The 25,460-nt window shown below is 45.0% G+C and overlaps 1 protein-coding gene across 1 annotated transcript; it reads right to left on the reverse strand.

Moving 5' to 3' along the window:
* Positions 1–799: 799 nt before the first annotated feature.
* CHMP7 (charged multivesicular body protein 7) lies at positions 800–24,718 on the reverse strand. Its single transcript, XM_054294654.1, has 10 exons — positions 24,388–24,718; positions 23,329–23,503; positions 17,098–17,283; positions 12,847–12,980; positions 12,449–12,497; positions 9,761–9,880; positions 8,275–8,373; positions 6,751–6,811; positions 3,483–3,644; positions 800–2,216 (listed from the first exon to the last, which is right to left on the reverse strand). Exons 1-10 carry the CDS (start codon positions 24,675–24,677, stop codon positions 2,152–2,154), a joined length of 1,341 nt encoding a protein of 446 aa, XP_054150629.1. The 5' UTR covers positions 24,678–24,718; the 3' UTR covers positions 800–2,151.
* Between the last annotated feature and the right edge of the window lie 742 nt (positions 24,719–25,460).

A 25,460-nucleotide genomic window follows, 5' to 3' on the forward strand; every position in this document is an offset into this window, starting at 1 on the left:
CCCAGTGCTGCAGGAATTCATTCCCAGTGCTGCAGAAACACATTCCCAGTAGTACTGGAATAAATTCCCAATAGTGCAGGAATACATTCCCAGGGGTACTGGAATAAATTCCCAATGCTGTGGGAATAAATTCCCAGTGGTGCAGGAATACATTCCCAGTGCTGTGGGAATACATTCCCACAGATGCAGGAATACATTCCAGTAGTACTGGAATACATTCCTAATGCTGTGGGAATAAATTCCCAGTGCTGTGGGAATATATTCCCAGTGGTGCAGGAACACATTCCCAGTGGTACTGGAATAAATTCCCAGTGGTACTGGAATACATTCCCAATGGTGTGGGAATAAATTCCCAGTAGTACTGGAATGAATTCCCAGTGCTGTGGAATACATTCCCAGTGGTACTGGAATAAATTCCCAATGCTGTGGGAATAAATTCCGTGGTATTGGAATAAATTCCCAGTGCTGCAGGAATCCATTCCCACTGGTACAGGAATACACTCCCAGTGCTGCTGGGATACATTCCCAGTGCTGTGGGACTTCATTCCCAGTAGTGCTGGAATAAATTCCCAGTGGTGCAGGAATCCATTCCCACTGGTGGTGGAACACATTCCCAGTGCTGTGGGAATACAATCCCAATGCTGTGGGAATAAATTCCCAATGGTGCAGGAATACATTCCCAGTGGCACTGGAATAAATTCCCAGTGATACTGGAATACATTCCCAATGCTATGGGAATAAATTCCCAGTGCTGCTGGAATACACCCAGTGCTGCTGGGATACATCCCCAGTGCTGTGGGATACATTCCCAGTAGTGCTGGAATGAATTCCCAGTGCTGCAGGAATCCATTCCCACTGGTACAGGAATCCATTCCCAGTGCTACAGGAACACATTCCCAGTGCTGTGGGATACATTCCCAGTAGTGCTGGAATAAATTCCCAGTGGTGCAGGAATACATTCCCACTGGTGGTAGAAAACATTCCCCTGGTGGTGGAACACATTCCCGGTGCTGTGGGACACATTCCCAGCCAGGAGGAGGGGCACAGGGCTGTGATCCATCCACAGGCAGCCAGGCACTCCCCTGCCATGCTCAGCAATGCCAGGGAAGGGCACATTCCCCTCCTGGAGCTTCCCAGGCTTCCGTGGGCACACAGGGGTTAAAAGTGACCTGCAAAAGATGAGAGGGGCAGAGGCAGCCCTGGAGCAGCTGCAGCTGTGGTGCTCAGGGGTTTGTGCATCAAAAACATCCACAGGGGCTGGGCTGGGGCTGTCAGGGAACACACAATCCTGGGGGAGTGCAGTGCCAGGGCTGAAGGCAAAGCCAAGGCTGTTCCATGGGGCTGTGCCCTCCCAAGGGATCCTTTTATTTATTTCCCACCCCAAATCCCTCCGTGGCAGCTCAGAGCCAGCACCCTGCAGCTCCCCAGGAGTTTTGCTTACAGGGGTGATACAAAAATAGCCACCAGCTCCAATTTCAAGTGCCAGCAGAAAGAGCAGCCTCGGCCACAAGAGCCTGAAACTCCTCTGGGGGAATCTTTTGCAGGTCTCCCTTTTAAGGCCTTAATGTCATTACAGAGAGAGGGATTCTTTTGCCTTGTGCTTGCCCTTGCTGCCCTCTCTGAGCAGCACCAAAATCTCCTCAAACTGAGCAGATCCAGTGCCTGGCTGTCAGTGCAGGATCCAGAGGGAGGGACACAACAAGCACCAGGTGTTTAAGGGCAGGACTGATGTGCCAAGTGTTCTAAACAACCACACAAACAGCCAAATGTTGAGCCACTGCAACGCTGCTGCTGCTCAGATTCTCAACATCAGCCACAGCAAAGGAAGAGAAACCAAAATCAAACCCAAAACCGAGCACTGCTATGGACACAGAAGAGTTTTTATCTTGGCTGGAGTTGTGTTCCCAGAGGGAAGCCTGGATGTGGCAGTGACTTGGGGTCACGAGTCAGCTCGAGACCAGATGTTGGCACAGATGACAAACACCAGCTGGGGCCAGGTCCAGAGTGGATTGTCATGGCAGGAGCTCCTGCTGCTGAGCAAAGACAGATCCAGGAGGACAGGGCTGCTCCCCTCTCCTTGGAAGTTCTGGTCATCAGTTAAGGAACATTGAGACACTTCCCAAGCTGCAGCAACAGGATTCTGTTGGCTCTTCAGAGATTCAGTCCCAGAGCTGTTTTGGGTTCAGAAGAAGCAGAGGGAGTCTTTTGTGCCACATCTGTGAAGGGAATTGCAACAGAGTAGAGATCAGAACTCATCAAATCCATCCACAACCACCCAATAGCATTCCAGAGTGCCCAGGTGCTTCCCTGCTCTGCTCCATCCCCCTGGAATTCCATGTTCCATCCCCCTGGAATCTCATGTTCCATGCGGAGCATGTCATGCCCTGGAAATTTCCAGGGAATGCCTTGGAAATTGGGGTTATAACCTGCTCAACCCAAAGGAAAACTACAAGGCCAATCCTGTGGAATTGCTCATGAACAGATTCCCAAAAGGAAAATAAACTGTCCAGGACAGGTGTAGGGAAAGCTCAGTGTAAGCCCATAAACTCTGGTCATTCACTGTTACTGAATCATGGGGTATCCTGAGTTGGAGGGACACAAAAAGATCATTAATAAATCATAAAATATGATTTATTTATCATTCTTATGATTTATTTCCTTATCAGTAAATAAAGCCCAGCTTAAGCAGGCCTGTCCCACATGAAGAGCATTCCAGCTGAGTGCTGGACAAATCCTGTTTAGACAATTCTGGTTTATCCCTTCCAACACTGCCTGGCTTTGTACAACTTTGTTAAATGTAAAAAAGCAATTTGTCCAAGCAGCAGCTCCTTCACAGAGCCTTCAGCTCTCCCTCCACCCCTGGCAAAGGATCCAGGCAGAATTCCCAGCTCAGGGCTGGGTTTAACTCTGCTGAGCCTGGATCAGGCAGAATTCCCAGCTCTGCCAGATCTGGGTTAAGTTCTGCAGAGGCAGGATCCAGAATTCCCAGCTCAGCACTGGGTTTAGCTCTGCAGAGGCAGGATCCAGGCAGAATTCCCAGCTCAGGACTGAGTTTAATTCTCCTGAGCCTAGATCCAGGCAGAATTCCCAGCTCAGGACAGGGTTTAACTCTCCTGAGCCTGGATCCAGGCAGAATTCCCAGCTCAGGATTTGGTTTATCTCTCCTGAGCCTGGATCCAGGCAGATTCCCAGCTCTGCCAGGACAGGGTTTAACTCTCCTGAGCCTGGATCCAGGCAGAATCCCCAGCTCAGGATTTGGTTTATCTCTCCTGAGCCTGGATCCGGGCAGAATCCCCAGCTCAGGATTTGGTTTATCTCTCCTGAGCCTGGATCCAGGCAGATTCCCAGCTCTGCCAGGACAGGGTTTAACTCTCCTGAGCCTGGATCCAGGCAGAATTCCCAGCTCAGGATTGGGTTTAGCTCTGCAGAGCCTGGATCCAGGCAGATTCCCAGCTCTGCCAGGCCTCTGCTGCCATTCCCACCTCCAGCAGACACAGAGAGCTGCTCCAGCTCAGCTTCCAGCTCGGCATCAGAGATGGGGGCACTCAGCACCCTCTGGGGAACCGGAGGCAGATCCAGGGAATCCTTGCTGGAGTCCTGCAGGAGACTGTCCAGCTCCTGCTCCAGCTCCTCAGAGTCCATCTCTGCTGAGCAAAGAAAAAAGATTTTAGCTCCAAGGAGAATTCAGTGGCATCCTCACAGCACAGACTGAGACCCAAAACTGAGCTGTTATTCCTTCCCTCCATTGTTACTCACAAGGAATTTCCTGTACTTCTTTTAAAGGACTGAAATTTCAGTCCTGATCTCAGGGAGGAGAATTTTTTCCTTGGCACTGAGGCCAAGAAGCTCTGGCACCTTTCAGCAGAGGCAAACAAGCTGCAGCAGCAACCAGGCCAGAGGAAAAAGCTCATCACTTCAACAAAACAAAGCAGCAGCTGCCCTAAAAATAGATTTAAACCAATTTAAACCAACATTACCCAGCTTTGAACTAAAACCCAGCCCCGAATGGGGACCACGAGGATTTGGAGATGGAGAAACTGTCAGATGGCAGAAATCCCTGCTCCCATTCCCTTCAGGCACCAACTGTGGTGTTTTGGGAAGAGTTATTGCCCCAGGAAGGTGGGGAGGGAGCAGGGAAGGGAGGGAAAAGGGAAAGGAGGGAAAAAGGGATGGGAGGGGAAAGGGAAAGGAGGGAAAAGGGAAAGGAGGGAAAAAGAGAAAGGAGGGAAAAGGGAAAGGAGGGGAAAAGGGATGGGAGGCAGAAAGGGATGGGAGGCAGAAAGGGATGGGAGGGAGGAAGGAAAATAGGGAATAAGGGAAAGGAGGGAGTAAGGGACAGGAGGGAGCAGGGATGGGAGGGAAAGGGGAAAGGAGGGAAATGGGAATGGAGGGAGAAAGGGAAAGGAGGGAGAAAGGGATGGGAAGGAGCAGGGAAAGGAAGCAGCAAGGGAAAGGAGGGAGCAGGGAAAGGAAGGAGCAAGAATGGGAGGGAAAAGGGAAAGGAGGGAAAAAGGGACAGGAGGGAGCAGGGATGGGAAGGAGCAGGGATAGGATGGAGTAAGGGACAGGAGGGAGCAGGGAAAGGAAGGATCAGGGAAAGGGAGGGAGCAGAAAAAGGGATGGAGCAGGGAAAGGAGGCAGGAAGGGAAAGGAGGGAGCAGAGAAAGGAAGGAGCAGAGAAGGGAGGGAGCATGGAACGGAAGGAGCAATGAAAAGGAAGGAGCAAGGAAAAAGAAGGATCAGGAAAAGGGATGGAGCAGGGAAAGGAGGGAGTAAGGAAAAAGAAGGAGCAGGGAAAGGAAGGATCAGGAAAAGGGATGGAGCAGGGAAAGGAGGGAGTAAGGAAAAAGAAGGAGCAGGGAAAGGAAGGATCAGGAAAAGGGATGGAGCAGGGAAAGGAGGCAGGAAGGGAAAGAAGGGAGAAAGGGATGGGAGGGAGAAAGGGAAGGGAGGGAGCAGGGAAAGGAAGGAGCAAGGATGGGAGGGAAAAGAGAAAGGAGGGAGTAAGGGAACGGAGGGAGCAGGGATGGGAAGGAGCAGAGAAAGAGAGGGAGCAGGAAACGGGATGGAGCAGGGAAAGGAGGCAGGAAGGGAAAGGAAGGAGCAGAGAAGGGAGGGATCAATGAAAAGGAAGGAGCAGGGAAAAGAGGGAGTAAGGAAAAAGAAGGAGCAGGGATGGGAGGGAGCAAGGAAAGGAAGGAGTAAGGGAAAGGAGTGAGTAAGGAAAAGGAGGGAGCAGGAAGGAATGGAGTAAGGACAAGGAGAGAGTAGGGAAAGGAGGGAGCAGGGATGGGATAAAGCACAGGGATGGGAGGGAGTAAGGGATGGGATGGAGCAAGGGAAAGGAAGGAGTAAGGGAAAGGAAGGAGCAGAGAAGGGAGGGAGCAGAGAAGGGAGGGATCAATGAAAAGGAAAGAGCAGGGAAAAGAGGGAGTAAGGAAAAAGAAGGAGCAGGGAAAGGAAGGAGCAGGAAAAGGGATGGAGGAAGGGAAAGGAGGGAGGAAGGGAAAGGAAGCAGCAGGGAAAGGAGGGAGCAGGGAAAGAAGGGAGGAAGGGAAAGGAAAGAGCAGGAAGGAATTAAGTAAGGGCAAGGAGGGAGCAGGGATGGGATGGAGTAAGGGAAAGGAAGGAGTAAGGGAAAGGAGGGAGCAGGAAGGAATGGAGTAAGGACAAGGAGAGAGTAGGGAAAGGAGGGAGCAGGGATGGGATGGAGCAGGGATAGGAGGGAGTAAGGGACAGGAGGGAGCAGGGGAAGGGAGGGAGCAGGAAAAGGGATGGAGCAGGGAAAGGAGGCAGGAAGGGAAAGGAGAGAGAAAGGGAAGGGAGGGAGAAAGGGAAAGGAGGGAGCAGGGAAAAGAGGGAGTAAGGAAAAAGATGGAGCAGGGAAAGGAAGGATCAGGGATAGGGATGGAGCAGGGAAAGGGACGGAGCAGGAAAGGAGGGAGCAGGGATGGGATGCAGTAAGGGAAAGGAAGGAGCAGGGAAAGGAAGGAGCAGGGAAAGGAGGGAGTAAGGAAAAGGAGGGAGCAGGAAGGAATGGAGTAAGGACAAGGAGAGAGTAGGGAAAGGAGGGAGCAGGGATGGGATAAGCAGGGATGGGATAGAGTAAGGGAAAGGAAGGAGTAAGGGAAAGGAGGGAGGAAGGGAAAGGAGGGAGGAAGGGAAAGGAGGGAGCAGGAAGGAATGGAGTAAGGATAAGGAGGGAGCAGGCAAAGGAGGGAGCAGGGATGGGATAGAGCAGGGAAAGGAGGGAGGAAGGGAAAGGAAGGAGTAAGGGAAAGGAAGGAGCAGGAAGGAATTAAGTAAGGGCAAGGGGGGAGCAGGGAAAGGAAGGAGTAAGGGAAAGGAGGGAGCAGGAAGGAATGGAGTAAGGACAAGGAGAGAGTAGGGAAAGGAGGGAGCAGGGATGGGATAAGCAGGGATGGGATAGAGCAGGGATGGGATAGAGCAGGGATGGGATAGAGTAAGGGAAAGGAAGGAGTAAGGGAAAGGAAGGAGCAGGGATGGGATGGAGCAAGGGAAAGGAAGGAGTAAGGGAAAGGAGGGAGGAAGGGAAAGGAAGGAGCAGGAAGGAATGGAGTAAGGATAAGGAGGGAGCAGGCAAAGGAGGGAGCAGGGATGGGATAGAGCAAGGAAAGGAGGGAGGAAGGGAAAGGAAGGAGTAAGGGAAAGGAGGGAGCAGGAAGGAATGGAGTAAGGATAAGGAGGGAGCAGGCAAAGGAGAAGCAAAGGAGGCCAAGCCGGCCGTACCCAGCCCGTTGATCCCCACTCCAGCCAGGGTCTGGGCCACCTCATCTTGAGTGTCACAGAGCTGAGGGAAAACAAACACAACGAGATCCAGATCAGAAATTCATGTTGTGCCCTGCTGCGGCTGCTTTATCAAAAGCAGAAATAAAAAACAAAATCAGAAATTGGCCTGAAGGCAGCAGGAGTTAGTGCAAAATTTCCACCTTGGCTTTCACAAGGAACGTGAAGATTATTTCAGAATAAACAACACCACCAAGGATGGCTCATTGGAGGATCAAACCCAAAGCAGGATTTCACAGTGGGAGTAAAACTGTGTAATAAAACAAAGTAATAAAATGAAATTCAAAATTAAAAAGAAATAAAATAAAATTTTAAAAATAAATATAATAAATAAAAAAAATAAAATAAAAAAATACAATATAGTACAATAAAATAAAATAAAATAAAATACAATGAAGTACAATAAAGTACAATGAAGTAAAAAAAATTAAGTAAAAGTAAAATAAAATAATAAAACAGAAATAAAACAGAAATAAAATAGAATAAATAAATAAAAAAGGAATAACATAAAATAAAATACCAAAGTAATAAAATAAAAAATTTAAAAGAAATAAAATAAAATTTTAAAAATAAAATAAAATAAAATAAAAATAGAACAGAAATAAAATAGAATAAATAAGCAAAAAATGAATAAAATAAAATAAAAATAGAACAGAAATAAAATAGAATAAATAAATAAAAAGGAATAAAATAAAATAAAAAGCCAAAGTAATAAAATTAAAAAATTAAAAGAAATAAAATAAAATTTTAAAAATAAAATAAAATTAAAATAAGTAAAATAAAATAAAATAAAAATAGAACAGAAATAAAATAGAACAGAAATAAAATAGAATAAAATAAAATAAAATAAAAATAGAACGGAAATAAAATAGAATAAATAAATAAAAACAAATAAAATATAATTAAAAACCAAAGTAATAAAGAATTTAAAAGAAATAAAATTAAATTTTAAAAATAAAATAAAATTAAAACAAATACAATAAAATTAGAAATTAAAAAGAAATAGAATAAAATTTTAAAAATGAAATAAAAATCATAAATAAATAAAATAAAATACAATACAATTAAAATTAAAAAATACAATAAAATACAATAAAATAAAATAAAGTAAAATAAAGTACAATAAATAAAAAATAAAATAAAATAAAATAAAATAAAATAAAATAAAATAAAATGTCAGGCTGTTTCATGCACACAGCTCATTCCAGCTTCCAAATGTTTAATTTGTATTTTTAATCCACCTAAAGCCTTTCCAGGAAAGCTGGGTCCTTCCCCAATATCGCTGATCAAAAAACCCCAGAAAATTTAAAATAAATTAAAATACATTGCAGCAAAAGCAGAAGACACAGAAATCTTGCTGACGCTTTAGCTCAAAATTAACTCAGTTTGCTTTAGAGGGAAAAAACTAAATAATTAAAAGCACCCAAAGAATGAATAATTAATTAATTAATGGGCAGGTCTCTTTACCTCCTGGATCTGATCCACCAGGTTCTCTGCCCTCTCCACGGTCACATCCCTCATGGAGAGCTTGAGAGCCCCCACGCCAGCCTGGTAGGCATTGAACACCTGGAATTCAGATAAAACAGAGGGTAAACAGCTGGAAATTCAAATAAAACTGATGATAAACACCTGGAAATTCAAATAAATCAGAGGATAAACACTTGGAAATTCAAAATAAAATACAGAAAGATGCACAGTGCTGATGAGTTCCAGCCTGAAAGGCATTAAAGATTTAGAAATTAAAAATAAAAGATGAAGATGCACAGTGCTGATGAACTTCAGCCTGGTTGGTATTAAATACATGGAAATTCAAAATAAAAGACAAAAATGCACAGTGCTGATGGAAACAGTGGGAGCTGCTCTCCAGAGCTGATTCCCGAGCAGGATCCTTGGAGAAACAGCAGGACGTGGAGGAGCTTCATGCAGAGGGACATGGCCAGGTTAATGCCAGCCCTGGGGCCAAGGGGTGAGGGGGAGGAGCAGGGGAAGGAGCAGGGGAGGAGAAGGAGAGGAGCCCAGGGAGGAGCAGGGAAGGAGCAGGGCAGGAGCAGGGGAAGAAGCAGGGGAGGTGCCCAGGGGCAGCAGGGGAGGAGCCCAGGAAGGAGCAGGAGAGGAGCAGGAGAGGAGCAGGGCAGGAGCAGGGGAGGAGAAGGAGAGGAGCCCAGGGAGGAGCAGGGGAGGAGCAGGGAAGGAGCAGGGGAGGAGCAGGGAAGGAGCAGGGCAGGAGCAGGGGAAGAAGCAGGGGAGGTGCCCAGGGGCAGCAGGGGAGGAGCCCAGGAAGGAGCAGGGGAGGAGCAGGAGAGGAGCAGGGCAGGAGCAGGGGAAGGAGCAGGGGAGGAGCAGGAGAGGAGCAGGGCAGGAGCAGGGCAGGAGCAGGGGAAGGAGCAGGGTAGGAGCAGGGAAGGAGCAGGGGAAGGAGCAGGGAAGGAGCAGGGGAAGGAGCAGGGGGAGGAGAAGGAGAGGAGCAGGGAAGGAGCACGGGAGGAGCAGGGGAGGAGCAGGGGAGGAGCAGGGGAAGGAGCAGGGGAGGAGCAGGGCAGGAGCAGGGGAGGAGCAGGGGAAGGAGCAGGGGAGGAGCAGGGCAGGAGCAGGGGAGGAGCAGGGCAGGAGCAGGGGAGGAGCAGGGCAGGAGCAGGGGAGGAGCAGGGGAGGAGCAGGGAAGGAGCAGGGCAGGAGCAGGGGAGGAGCAGGGCAGGAGCAGGGGAGGAACAGGGAAAGAGCAGGGGAGGAGCAGGAGAGGAGCAGGGGAGGAGCCCAGGGAGGAGCAGGGGAGGAGCAGGGGAGGAGCAGGGAAAGAGCAGGGGAGGAGCAGGGAAGGAGCAGGAGAGGAGCAGGGGAGGAGCCCAGGGAGGAGCAGGGGAGGAGCAGGGGAGGAGCCCAGGAAGGAGCAGGGAAGGAGCAGGAGAGGAGCAGGGGAGGAGCAGGGAAGGAGCAGGGCAGGAGCCCTCGGTACCATCTGGTCGGTCTGGGAGGCGTAGATCCGATCCAGGATTCCCTGCACCGCATCCAGCTTGGAGTGCAGCTCCTCAATGCGCCGCTCCGTCCTCCGCTTGGCCTTGAGGCACCTCAGGGCCTGCCAGGGACACAAACACGGACAGAGCTCAGATCACACAGAGAGAGAGAGATCACATCACACACACACACAGAGAGCTCAGATCACACAGAGAGAGAGAGATCACATCACACACACACACAGAGAGCTCAGATCACACAGAGAGAGAGAGATCACATCACACACACACACAGAGAGCTCAGATCACACAGAGAGAGAGAGAGATCAAATCTCACACACACACAGAGACAGTGAGCTCAGATCACACAGAGAGAGAGAGATCACACACACACACACACACACACACAGAGTGAGCTCAGATCACACAGAGAGAGATCAAATCACACACACACAGAGATCAGATCACAGAGAGAGAGATCACACAGAGATCAGATCACACAGACAGAGAGCTCCAATCACGGAGAGCTCAGCTCACACACATACACATAACACACACACAGAGCTCAGATCACACAGAGAGAGCTCAGATCACACAGACAGAGATCACATCACACACACACACACACACACACACAGAGCTCAGATCACACACACACAGAGAGCTCAGATCACACACACACACACAGAGCTCAGATCACACACACACACACACAGAGCTCAGATCACACACACACACACAGAGAGTTCAGATCACACACACACACACACAGAGCTCAGATCACACACACAGAGCTCAGATCACACACACACAGAGTTCAGATCACACACACACACACACAGAGTTCAGATCACACACACACACACACAGAGCTCAGATCACACACACACACACACAGAGCTCAGATCACACACACAGAGCTCAGATCACACACACACAGAGTTCAGATCACACACACACACACACAGAGTTCAGATCACACATACACACACACACAGAGTTCAGATCACACAGACACACACACAGAGCTCAGCTCACACACAGAAAGCTCAGCAGACAAACACAGAGAGAGCTGAGCTTCACAAACACAGAGAGCTCAGCTCACAAACACAGATACCTCAGCTTAAAAAGAGAGCTCAGCTCACACAGAGCTCATCTTCACAAACACAGAGAGTTTAGCCTCACAAACACACAGAGATACCTCAACTCACACACAGAGAGCTCAGCTTCACAAACATACAGAGAGCTCAGCTCACACACAGAGAGCTCAGCTTCACAAACATACAGAGAGCTCAGCTCACACACAGAGCTCAGCTCACACACAGAGCTCAGCTCACACACACAGAGCTCAGCTTCACAAACACAGACAGAGATACCTCAACTCACACAGATACCTCAGCTTCACAAACACACAGAGACAGAGCTCAGATCACAGAGAGAGAGAGCTCAGCTTCACAGAGAGAGCTCAGCTCACACACACAGAGCTCAGCTCACACACACAGAGCTCAGCTTCACAAACACAGAGATACCTCAACTCATACACAGATACCTCAGCTTCACAAACACACACACACAGAGCTCAGATCACAGAGAGAGAGAGCTCAGCTTCACAGAGAGAACTCAGCTCACACACACAGAGCTCAGATCACACACACAGAGCTCAGCTCACACACACAGAGCTCAGATCACACACACAGAGCTCAGCTCACACACACAGAGCTCAGCTTCACAAACACAGAGATACCTCAACTCATACACAGATACCTCAGCTTCACAAACACACACACACAGAGCTCAGATCACAGAGAGAGAGAGCTCAGCTTCACAGAGAGAACTCAGCTCACACACACAGAGCTCAGATCACACCCACAGAGCTCAGATCACACAGACAAAGATCAAATCACACACACACACACACACAGAGAGCTCAGCTCACAGAGAGAGCTTAGCTTCACAAACACACACAGAGATACCTCAGCTCACACACACAGAGCTCAGCTCACAGAGAGAGAGCTCAGCTCACACACACACACATACAGAGAGCCCAGATCACACACAGAGACAGAGAGAGCTCAGATCACAAACACACAGAGAGTTCAGCTCACACACACACACAGATACTTCAGCTCACAAACACAGAGACCTCAGCTCACACAGAGACACCACAGCTCAGCTTCACAAACACACACACGGAGCTCTCAGCTGCACTCACACACACACACACACACACACACACACACACACACACACACACACAGAGCTCAGCTCACACACAGAGCCCTCAGCTTCACAAACACACACAGATACACCTAAGCTCACACACAGAGCCCTCAGCTCAGCCTCATCCACAAATCTGGAAAATCTCCCCTCCCCTGGGCTTATTCCCACTTTGGGGAGTCCAATAATTCCTGCTGGCACCATGGTGTGGGAATCCTTAAAATCAGAGGGGTTTGGGAAAGCTGCAAAGGGCAGGCCTCAGAGACAGCAGAACTGTGACTGGAGCTAAGCAATACCCATGAGATTTATCAGCAGAAAAGTTACATGAGGTGTAGAAAGTAAGGACAAATAAAAACAGTGGTCTGTGTATTAACACTTGGCTAGAATGACTCCAACACCCCTGGGATGAGGCCCCCAAGTTGATCTGCAGTTCTGGGGCAGCTCCAGGACATTGCCCTGGCAATGCCACTCACCAGCTGCTTCTTCCCAGCTCTGCAAGCACTCCTGGCATCCTCTTTACACCTGCAAGATGGAAAAAGGAGAAAGGAAAGGAAATTTCTTCCTTTTTTCACAACCCACAACCACCCTCCCTCTGTCTGAGGGGACCACAAGGTGCATTTTGGATACAACCACCCTCAAACCACTGCTGATTCCCACAAGTCCTTGACTGCATTCCAAATCCTTGCAAACACTCCCTGCACCTTGTTTTCACAGGGAACAGGGAACAAAGGCTGGGAAAGCTGCCCCAGCACACGGCTGTGACTGTTTTGTTTATGAACAGGAAACAACAACAAGGAGAAAGCAGCTTCTAATTGTGTCCCAGAGCTCTACATCCCACAGATGTTGTTCCCACCACCCTTCCCCAAATTACTTCTCTGCTTCCTGGGAAAGGGACTCCACCTTCTGTGACAGCAGCTGCTCACTCTGCATCAGCTGATAAACCCCAATGTCCACGTCGTTCATTGGGGACACCTTGGCGTGGAGGCCTCGGGCAAACTTGACAATCTGAAAGCACAGCACAGGCTGGAGTCACCCCCCAGAAATCTCAAGCAGGAATAATTTCACTTGGAAGGAAGGAAAAGAAGTTTTGGCACTCCCAGTTTAGGCCTTGGAGTCATGAGGATGTCCCAGTCACCAGAGGAATTAATGTTAAACGAGGATCAGGATCAGCAGTGTGGAAACAAAAAGCTATTATATTATATTATATTATATTATATTATATTATATAATATTATAAGAAATTATATGCTATATGATATTACATTCTATTCTATTCTATTCTAATGTATTATATGAAATTATATGAAATCCTATTCTATGATATCCTATTATGTCATATCCTATCATACCTTAAGGGAACACCTGGGAGGTTTAAAGCTGTGCCTGGACCCTGGAAGGGGATGGGAATGTCAGACTGCCAAGGGCTTCAGAACACTACAGGGAAAGGGGAATCTCAGAGCTGAGTGCCTGCACCTCTGCAGGAAGTGACAAACATCATAGAATATAATATATAATATTATTATTTATAATATTATAAATGTAAATATAAATATATATAAAATATTATATAATATATATGATATAATTTCATATTATATAATATGACAGGATATGGTATGATAGGATATGAGATAATAGGATATCATAGAATAGGATTTCCTATCAAGTAATGTAATATAATATAATATGAATAATATAATATAATATAATATATCATATAATGTAATTTCATATAATATAATATGACAGGATAGGATATGACAGGATATGATATAATAGGATGTCATACAATTTCATATCATATAATATAATTTCATATACTATACTTTCCTATAATATAATATAATATAATATAATATAATATAATATAATATAATTATAATTATAATATATCATATCATGTAATTTCATATAATATAATATGACAGGATAGGATATGATAGGATATGATATAATAGGATGCCATATAATTTCATATAATACAATGTAATTTCCTATAATATAATTTCATATAATTTTATATACTTTCATATAATTTCATATAATATACTTTCCTATAATTTCCTATAATATAAAATAAAATAAAATAAAATAATATAATATAATATAATTTCTTATATCATATCATATAATTTCATATGATATGATATGATTTCATATAATATAGTATGATATAATTTCATATCATATAATATAATACGATATAATTTCATATAATATGATATTATATGAAAAGCTTTTCAAAACCATGGAATTCCACGCTGATTCGAGAGGTGTGGAGTTTGTGTGGCTGGGAATTGTCAACCTGCAGGGTCTGCCATGGTTTTAACTCTTCAATTAAATCTGAATTGTTATAAATGTTTAAAAAACCTACTGTCACCATGATATTTTCTGAAAAATCCCTTTGCCAGGATTTCTTCTCCTGAGAAGATGAGAAACCTCAGCTCCTCCATGTCCTGCTCCTCTGATGTGGTCTGGAGATTGTTTATCCACACATGTGAATTGTTTTCAATTAATGACCAATCACCATCCCCTTTGTTGGACTCTGAGGAGTCAGTCATGAGCTTTCATGATTATTTTTCCCAGCCTTCTGATGTGTCCCTTCCCTTTCTATAGTATAGTTTTAGTATATAATTAATATCATATCATATTGTATGATTTCATATAATATAATATGACACGATTTCATATGATATAATAGGATATGGTATGATAGGATAACATATAATTTCATATAATATAATATAATTTCATATAATATAATGTGATGTAATGTAATGTAATATTATATTATATTATATGATTTCATATAATTTCATATAATATATTAGAATAGAATAGAATGTAATATCATATACCATATAATTTCTTATAATATAATTTCATATTATATTATATTATATTATATTATATTATATTATATTATTTCATATCATATAATTTCATATAATATATTATAATAGAATAGAATGTAATATAATATGATGTAATATTATATGATATGATAGGATATTATATGATATTATATATGATATATGATATAGGATATATGATATAGGATATGATATAGGATATGATAGGATATGATAGGATATGGTATGACAAGATATGATATAATAGGATATTATATAATTTCATATAATATAATAGAATAGAATGTAATAGAACAGAATGTAATAGAATAGAATGTAATATAATATAATATAATATAATATCATATCATATCATATCATATCACATCATATAATTTCATATGATATGATATTATTTCATAGAATAGAATAGAATATGATATGATATTATATGATATAACAGGATATAATAGGATATGACAGGATATGGTATGACAGGATATGATATAATAGGATATCATATAATTTCATATAATATAATATAATATAATATAATATAATATAATATAATATAATAACATATGATATAATGTAATTTCTTATAATATATTATATAATATCATACAATTTCATATGATAGGATATTATTTCATATAATATAATATGATATAATTTCATATAATATTATAGGATATGATAGGATATCGTTTAATAGGATATAATATAATAGGATTTCATATAATTTAATATAGCATAACATTCTATCAGCCTTCTGAGGACATGGAGTCAAATCCTCATCTCTCACCTCATCCTGGGGGCCTCACACCACCACCTGCCATGCCACAATTAGGATTTCCTGTCACCTACACCCACACTGAAGCACGTGGAATTTACCTTTCCAGCCAGAGCACACCCATTTCAGCCACCAGAACGCCTACAATCCATTCCTCTCCAGTGTCACAGACATTCTTTCATAGAAATCCTTTCTTTGGGATTTGTGCATCTTCTGGGAAGCAAAGACCCCAGAAGAGAATGTAAACAATTGTTATCAGCTGCTGTGAGATGCAATAGGATGCACCTGTGATTGGTTCATGTTCCATGTGTACAATTAAGGGCCAATCACAGGAGCAAGCTCGGGGAAAGATTCCCTGGACACAGAACTTTGTTATGGATTCTTTTCTATTCTATTCTTAGCTTAGCAAGCCTCTGCAACTTCTCTTCATACTCTTTTTGATAGTGGAACCCTGGAAAAAGTTAAAGATAGAATCTAAAATGTTAGGCTTTGTGCTTTCCCAGATCAACTGCACCTGCGTAAGCAGTATGATAAATTATATAACTGTTAGATGTGATGATTGTTTAGTAATTAAATGTAATTATTATATAACCATAAGAAGAATAGTGAGAAACTATGTTGGAAATTCAGAGAGGGGCTAAATTTATGTATGCAATAGAACAATATAAGTTTAATAATTAACATGAAAGTTATGTAACGATAGAGTATAAAACAGGATCATTTGGGATGTATGGTCGGAGTCAGATTTGGGTTGAATATGCCCCGATTCCCAGAGCTCTTAATAAAAAGCACCGCATATAATCCCCCGTGATTATGTGTTTTTGAACACTAACATTTTTAGTATAATGTATTATATATCATATATCAAGAAATCCAGCCTTCTGATCATCAAACAAGATTCTCATCCTTCTCTCACCCCAGCAACCTCATCATGTTGGAAAAAGAAATGAAATTTAGTGAAATGTTTAATTACAGTTTAGGTATGAGTTGTGTGCGAATTGGTTTGTTAAAAACAGTTCTGTAGCCGTCGATAGTATGTGTTGGGTTTCGTGTGTAACTTAGCAGGTAGTCTTAGGAACTTAATAAATATTTAAACTAGTGTAAGAAAGTAAGAATGCTAACCTGTCTGGAGGCAGCATACAATGTTCTTAGAATAAGATAAGCAGAAGATTTATGATTTTGTTTGTGAACTAAGGAATGTATCACAAGGGGTCTGTTGCTAGTCAAGGGGAACTGTTTCTTGGAGACCTTGTTATGAATTGCATGTATAAAAAGGAAGCACCTGTGTGTGAAGTTGGGGCTCTGACTTGGGACGCTAGTCCACAGGCTCCCGGGCCCTTAATAAAGCACCCACAAAACTTATCCGAGTTTTGTGTCCTTTATCAATCGGGCAACAATCAGGCCGCTGTAATACTCCAGGCAGATGGAAGCAAGACAGGGATGACACCACCCCAAAGCAGTCACCTGGACCCTGTACCTTCTCTCCATTCTGCTCCAGGATGGTGACCCTCTTCTCCTTCTGCAGCTGCAGCAGCAGCAGGTAGAAGGTTCTCTCGTCGGGGCACAGGCCGGCGCACAGGGAGCGCAGCTCGGAGAGCGCCACCACGGGGTGCGACGAGAGGGCGGAGCTCTGGTACAGCCGGTAAACCTCCTCTGCCTTCTCCTGCAGGGAGCAGGCACACACAAACCTCAGGGGATTCAGGGGCTTTACAGGAGAGAAGTGTCACAGACATTTTTTCACAGAAATCCTTTTTTAGAGTTGTGCATCTTCTGGGAAGCAAAAGGCCCCAGAAGAAGAATGCAAACAATGATTATCAACTACTGTAGAATGCAATAAGATGCACTGTTGCAGTGTGTTGTAATTGCCTCTTTTAGACTTCCGGGTCCCTTCCCAGGTGTGGCAATGCCCCTCTCCCTTCCCCCTCGCCCCTTGCTGAGTGAGTCCTGTCAATCAGGCTCGTCGGTCAAGTTCAAAGGATGCCCCTCAGGCCTGGGGGTCATTGGCCTGTCTGGGTGTCATCTTCCCCTGAGACCCTGCCCCTCTCACCTGGTTGGGTGGCTCACCTGTCCCCTCCCCTCCCCCTGCCCCGGGAGCTTAAAAAGGTATTCAGAGCACACGGTCGGGATTCTGTTGGAGCTGTTGCTCGCGTTCAGACCTGTGTGACCATGGAATAAACCTCTGGATTAAACCCTCCAGCAGAATCCATCTCCTTTTCTCTTCACCATCACCTGAAGCCTTCCTCCTGAGGTAAACGGAGTTCCTACCAAGCCTGGACTTGTTCAGTGCCCAGCTGCAACCTCCAGCAAGCTAAAGGTGTCTCTGGGGTGACACACCACAGCTGCTGCCTTTGGCCCAGCAGCGAGGGTCAGACTGGCCCAGGCACAATCTACCTGGTAATATTGGGATTCATATTCCAATAGTTTTAGAGGAGCAAAGTGTCGCAGACATTTTTTCACAGAAATCCTTTTTTAGAGTTGTGTATCTTCTGGGAAGCAAAAGGTCCCAGAAGAAGAATGTAAACAATTGTTATCAACTACTGTAGAATGCAATAAGATGCACCTGTGATTGGTTCATGTTCCCATGTTTATAATTAAGGGCCAATCACAGGAGCAAGCTGGGGACAGAGTCCCTAGACACAACTTTGTTATAAATTCTTTCTTTCTATTCTTAGCTTAGCAAGCATCTGCAACTTCTCTCTTTATTCTATTTAGTATAGTTATAATGTATTATATAGCATATATCAATAAATCCAGCCTTCTGATCAAGAAACAAGATTCTTGTCTTTCTCTCACCCCAAGCGACCTCCTCAGGTCGCTGTAATAGTGAAGAGTTTAGTCAGAGATAAGCTTCACTGGAGTTCACTTCATCCAGGCTACCCATTTAGTTTAATTAAGAGTCAGTAGTTAACTAATAACTGATTGCTTGTCAACACAATGTTTGTTAGCTGGGTTTATAATGAAGAATATAGAAAATGATAAATAGCTTCTAGGAACATAAGACAATTGTTTTTAAGAACATAAGACAATTGTTTTTAGGAGCATAAGACAATTGTTTCTAGGAATATAAGACAATTGTTTTTAGGAGCATAAGACAATTGTTTTTAAGAACATAAGACAATTGTTTTTAGGAACATAAGACAATTGTTTTTAGGAGCATAAGACAATTGTTTTTAGCAACATAAGATGATTGTTTTTAGCAACATCAGACAATTGTGGCCTCCTCTGTTCTGAAACCAACTGAAGATGGGGAATGGGAGCTCTACCAAGGGTTCATTTGTCAGATTTGCATTGAAAAGGTAAAATGGTCAGAATGAGGAAGACTTCATTTACTTCCTCAGTTTGGGACCCCTCCCCATGAAAGGGACAACCAACCCATTTCAAACTACTCATGCTTAATACCTTTGGAACTAATTACCATGGGAAGCAGGGAATGGGATGCACCAAAGTTATGAATGTGTATTTGTATTTTGGGTGTTCAATACCTGTATGGATAAAAGGACTCTCCAAACACCTGTAAATTGTTTTTTGATTGCTGTTTGATTTCCAACTTTAAACTGTCAGAGAGTTTTTGGGTATCGGTACTAGATCAATATCCATATTGGGAATGGGATGTACCAAAGTTATCAATATCTATTTGTATTCTGGGTATTTGTATCAATATCAATATCTATTTGTATTCAATACTTGCATAGATAAAAGGACTCCGTGATCACCTGTAAATTGCAGTGTGTATTTGGGAGCTATCCTACAATAACTCTAAACTCTTAGAGAGTTTTTGGGTATCGGTACTAGTTCAATACCGATATTGGGAACGGGATGTACCAAAGATGTGAATGTGTATTTGTAGTTTGGGTATTCAATACCTGAAAGGACTCTGTGATCACCTGTAAATGGCAGTATTTGGGAGCTATCCCACAATAACTTTAAACTGTCAGAGAGTTTTTGGATATCAGTACTAGATTAATATCCATATTGGGAATGGGATGTACCAAAGTTGTGAATATGGATTTGTATTTTGGTTATTCAATACCTGTACAGATAAAAGGACTCTGTAATGACCTGTAAATTGCAGTGTGCATTTGGGAGTTATCCCACAATAAACACACACTTTCTAACTTTAAACTGTCAGAGAGTTTTTGGGTATCGGTACTAGACCAATATCCATATTGGGAATGGGATGTACCAAAGATATGAATGTGTATTTGTATTTTGGGTATTCAATACTTGTATAGATACAAGGACTCTGTAATCACCTGTAAATGGTGTGTATTTGGGAGCTATCCCGCAATAAACACACACCTTCTAACTCTAAACTGTCAGAGAGTTTTTGGGTATCGGTACTAGACCAATATCCATATTGGGAATGGGATGTACCAAAGATGTGAATGTGTATTTGTATTTTGGGTATTCAATACCTGAAAGGACTCTGTGATCACCTGTAAATGGCAGTATTTGGGAGCTATCCCACAATAACTTTAAACTGTCAGAGAGTTTTTGGATATTGGTACTAGATCAATATCCATATTGGGAATGGGATGTACCAAAGATGTGAATGTGTATTTGTATTTTGGGTATTCAATACCCAAAAGGACTCTGTAATCAACTGTAAATTGCAGTGTGCATTTGGGAGTTATCCCACAATAAACAGCCACTGTCTAACTCTAAACTGTCAGAGAGTTTTTGGGTATTGGTACTAGATCAATATTCATATTGGGAATGGGATGTACCGAAGTTATCAATATCTATTTGTATTTTGGGTATTCAATACTTGTATAGATAAAAGGACTCTGTGATCACCTGTAAATTGCAGTGTGCATTTGGGAGCTATCCCACAATAATCATACACTTTTTAACTCTAAACTGTCAGAGAGTTTTTGGGTATCAGTACTAGATCAATATCCATACTGGGAATGGGATGTACCAAAGTTATCAATATGGATTTATATTTTGGTTATTCAATACCTGTACAGATAAAAGGACTCTGTAATCACCTGTAAATGGTGTGTATTTGGGAGCTGTCCCACAATAAACATACAATTTCTAACTTTAAACTGTCAGAGTTTTTGTCTGTCACAGTTGGATATTGGTACTAGATCAACATCCATAACTTTTTAATAAATCACAGTGATGCCTTAGGATTCCACCTTTGGTGTTTTCCAGATCCTGCCCTGCCTTAGTGCATCCCTCTGAACTCCACAGAGAGTGTTGGTTACTGGTTTCACATTTTGGGCACACAGAACAATCCCTCCAGCCCTGAGATCCAGGGACACTCTGCTGCCCCAGGCCCCAAAAAACATCAACAAAAGTGAATTGGGGGAGCAAACTGGGGGTAAATTGCTTCATTACCTGGAGCTGTAATTGGACAATTAACCCCTGATATGTAAATGAATCAAACTCACATTTGTCTGAAAAACTCATAACCAATGTGCATCCTGGAGGCTGCTGACTGCCCAAGGTGTAGCTATTGGAAGCCTTTAATATTATTTATTATTCATAAATATTCATTCTTATAATTAATTATTAATATTATATCTCAATTTGTTATTTATTGTTAATCTATATTTATAGATTTGTTGTTATTTCTCTTTAATAATTATTTTTATTAATAAGTTTATTATTTATTGTTAATAAATACCCACTTTATTCTCTAGCTCTGTCTAGCCTTTGTTGTAGGCAGCCACCCCAAGGCATCCCAGGGATGCTCACACAGCATTCCTGCTCTTCCCAAACCCTCCCACACCTCCTTCCTCCCAGCCTGGACACTTCCTGCTTTATTCCGGAGTGAATTTCACAATGAGCCACAGGGAACTCTCCAAACAGTCACCCACAAAAACCAAAACTCTGCTATTGACATTCCCTGGAAAGCTGTGGAGCAGCACAGGAACCACACAGGCAATCAATCGGCTTCCCCTGCACTCCCTGGAAATCCCTCCCCAGGTTTGAAACAAATAAAAACTCCTGCTTTTAAAGATTTCCTGCATTTCTGCTGGACACAGTAACCCAGAGCAGCACAGCAAGGCCTGGGGCTCATTCAGCAGACACAGAGTAACTGAGAGAGAGGAGGGGCTGGGCCAGGAGCCAAGCCCATGGGAAAGCAGCTGCGACAATGCCCAGGGAATGTGGGCTGGGGGGATTTGGGGGGCCAGGCTGGGATCGATCCATCCCCTGGAGCAGATGGAGCTGGGCTCAGAGTTCCTCCACAGGAATGAGCACAGCTCCAGCCAGGCTGGGATCGATCCATCCCCTGGAGCAGATGGAGCTGGGGCTCAGAGTTCCTGCACAGGAATGAGCTCCAGCCAGGCTGGGCCTGTCCCATCCCTGCTCACCCCTGGAGCAGATGGAGCTGGGGCTCAGAGCTCCTCATGTCCTGAACAAGAATGAGCTCCAGCCAGGCTGGGATTGATCCATCCCTGCTCACCCCTGGGGCAGATGGAGCTGAAGAACTCTGAGCCCCATGTCCTGCACAGGGATGAGCTCCAGCCAGGCTGGGCCTGTCCAATCTCCTGTTCATCCTGAGAGAAAATGGAGCTGGGGCTCAGAGCTCCTGCACAGGAATGAGCTCCAGCCAGGTTGTGCCTGTCCCATCCCCTGCTCACCCCTGGGGCAGATGGAGCTGGGGCTCAGAGCTCCTCCACAGGAATGAGCACAGCTCCAGCCTGGCTGTGCCTGTCCCATCCCTGCTCACCCCTGAAGCAGATGGAGTTGGGCTCAGAGCTCCTGCACAGGGATGAGCTCCAGCCAGGTTGTGCCCATCCAATCTCCTGTTCATCCCTGGAGCACATGGAGCTGGGGCTCAGAGTTCCTCATGTTCTGCACAGGAATGTGCTCCAGCCAGGCTGTGCCTGTCCCATCTCCTGTTCATCCCTGGAGCAGATGGAGCTGGGCTCAGAGCTCCTGCACAGAACGAGCTCCAGCCTGGCTGTGCCTGTCCCATCCCTGCTCATCCCTGGGGCAGATGGAGCTGAGGAACTCTGAGCCCCATGTCCTGCACAGGGATGAGCTCCAGCCAGGCTGGGATTGATCCATCCCCTGCTTACCCCTGGAGCAAATGGAGCTGGGCTCAGAGCTCCTGCACAGGAATGAGCTCCAGCCTGGGATCCCCAGCACAGTTCTCACCTCCCTGGACAAGCAGGGAATTGTGTCCCTCCCTTTTCCTGGAGTCAGTGAGAAGTCACTGTCAGAGCCACGGAATGGTTTGGGATGGAAGGACCTGAAATCCCCCCCAGTGCCACCCCTGCCATGGCAGGGACACCTCCACTGTCCCAGGGGGCTCCAGCCTGGCCTTGGGCACTGCCAGGGATCCAGGGGCAGCCACAGCTCCCTGGGAATTCCATCTCACCCTCCCAGGGAACAATTCCTGCCCAACATCCATCCATCCCTGCCCTGTGGCAGTGAGAGCCATTCCCTGTGTCCTGTCCCTCCATCCCTTGTCCAAATCCCTCTCCAGCTCTCCTGGAGTCCCTGGAAGGGCTCTGAGCTCTCCCTGCAGTTTCTCATCTCCAGGTGAGCACCTCCAGCTCTCCCAGCCTGGCTCCAGCCCTTAGAGCAGCTCCATCATTTCCAAGGAACCTCCAAATCCCTTCCCATCCCCAAGGCACTCCCCACATCCCTCTCCAGGCTCAGCAGCACCAAGGAAGATCTGCCCAGCCCTGGAAATGACTCCTGGTTTTCCTGGAGATGCACAGGAAAAGCTCTCCACAACACTCACCTGCAGCAGCTCCACGTAAATCAGAACCTCCTCTTCCTCAGGGATTTTGCTGTCCCCCAGCACGCTGGAGAGGGTCCACTTGAGGGGCTTCAGGATGAAAACTCCCACACCCCACGAGATCCAGCTGCTGTCTACACTGGCCATGAAGTCTGACTCCCTCTGGAGCTTCCCACGTCTAGGGAGGAGATAATTCAGGTGGAACTGAACACAGCCAGTCTAAACACTGGATATCCTGCACATCCTCCACTCCAGTGGCATTTTCTATCACCAAATCCAGCTCAGGTTTGAGATTTCATTGCTGGAAACACACAGGTTTCCACTCCTCCCCTGCTTCCTCTGGATCCCAAGTGCTTTTTGTTTACTCTTTTTTCCCGTTTTTCAAGTTTCTCCCAGTTTTCTACTCAAAACTGATGAGGCATCAAAGGAGGGGATGAACAGGGAGGGTCAGTTTTAGGGGTAATCAGCCATTTCAGGAGAGCTCCGTTTTTATATTAAATTGCAACAACAGCTTCTCAAATATACTGGTTTTAATTTTCAGGTCACCAACAGAGCTCCTGCTGTTTGGAACCTCTTCGAGGTACCAATCCCGAGCTGCAATTTCACAGCATAAAACGTCTGGTTGCAAACACAGCTCAACACATCCCCGGTGCCCTCAGCAGCCGCGAAACCAAAACATTCCAGGGATTATCTCCCTGTTTAGCAGCGATATTCCTGTGGGAATATTCCTGTCCTCCCACACCTCCTGAGCTCTGACTCCCTGTCCAGCTCGGCCTCCCAAATTCCACACACACACCATGAACGACAATTGACAGAATCTCAGACTGCTTTGGCTTGGAAGGACCTTAAATCCCACCCAGCGCCACCCCTGCCATGCCAGGACACCTGACACTGCTCCAAGCCCCATCCAAGCCGGCCTTGGACGCTTCCAGGCACAGGGCAGCCACAGCTGCTGTGGGAAGTCCGTGCCAGGGCAGAATTCCCCCTCCGGGCGGGCACAGCGCGGATCCATCGCCAGCCGCATCCCCTGGCACCCCCCACACCCTGCCCGACCTGCTTTACCTCAGCAGCTCCCTGAGGACGGTGCCGAGCCCCAAGGGGACGCTGCCCCGCCGCTCGAAGCCGTTCTGCAGCTCCCTCAGGCACGTCCTCACCGCGCCCCTCCGCCGGCCGCGGGCCAGAACCAGCCCGACCCAGAAGGCCATCTTGCTGTCCCACTCGGTGCTGTTCACCTCGCGGCTCTGCTTGAAGGCCGAGAACAGGAAGGCCATGCGCTCGTCATCTGTCTCCCACTCCGGGGGCAGGTCCCCGGCCGGGGCCGGCCCAGGGGGGGCCTCCCCCGGGCTGCACATCTACGCGAGCCCCCGGCTCGGCCGCGGCCTCCGCCCGGCCCGGCCGCCCGCCCGCCTCAGGGGAGACGCGCACGGCGCACGCGCGGTGCCACCCCCGCGCCCCCCCCGCCTCACTCAGGGTGGGCAGCGCCGTCCCCCCCACAGCCCCCGCTGTGGTACGGCCCGGAGAGGGTCAAGGGCCCCGCCCCCAATCGCCGTGGGGTGACGTCAGTGTGACGTCATATATGGATGTCACAAAAGTGTCAAGGCCACTGGCGAGGGGGCGGGGCTTGGACTATTCGGGACTATATATAATAATTATATATATAGTATAGATTTCCCATCTATGTCATATACAGAATAAATATATATTTTTATCTTTCATCATTAAACATTATTATCATCATCATCATCATCATCATTCTGAATATCGTTATCATTATCATTATTACCTACTAATTATACTATTACTATATTAAATAATATTAATAGATCATATTATGTTATATTATATAATATTATATCATCTATAGGATTATATTATATCACATTATATTACAATATTCTCTTATCATTATATATTATATTATTATATTATTATATTATTATATTATTATATTATTATATTATTATAATGCTATAATTATTATAATCATAGTTCTATATTATTAATAATTATAATGAATACATAACATATAATAATAAATAATAATAAATGTATTATAACATAATGTACATATAGCATAAAGTTTATAATAAAATTTTTGTTAATGTATAATACCATAACTAAATCTTAATTAGCAT

This window comes from Melozone crissalis, unplaced genomic scaffold, assembly GCF_028551555.1.
Source record: "Melozone crissalis strain CALT ecotype California unplaced genomic scaffold, PUWL_Pcris_2 ptg000295l_1, whole genome shotgun sequence".
Classification (NCBI taxonomy): domain Eukaryota; kingdom Metazoa; phylum Chordata; class Aves; order Passeriformes; family Passerellidae; genus Melozone; species Melozone crissalis.

Excerpts from the sequence above, each read along its gene's own strand:
- CHMP7 (XM_054294654.1), bottom strand. The coding sequence starts at position 24,677 with ATGTGCAGCCCGGGGGAGGCCCCCCCTGGGCCGGCCCCGGCCGGGGAC. Across the intron at positions 23,504-24,387 it reads GTCCTCAGGGAGCTGCTGAG|ACGTGGGAAGCTCCAGAGGG; the intron begins GTAAAGCAGGTC and ends TCTCCTCCCTAG. Across the intron at positions 2,217-3,482 it reads GCTCTCTGTGTCTGCTGGAG|ATGTGGCACAAAAGACTCCC; the intron begins GTGGGAATGGCA and ends TTCCCTTCACAG.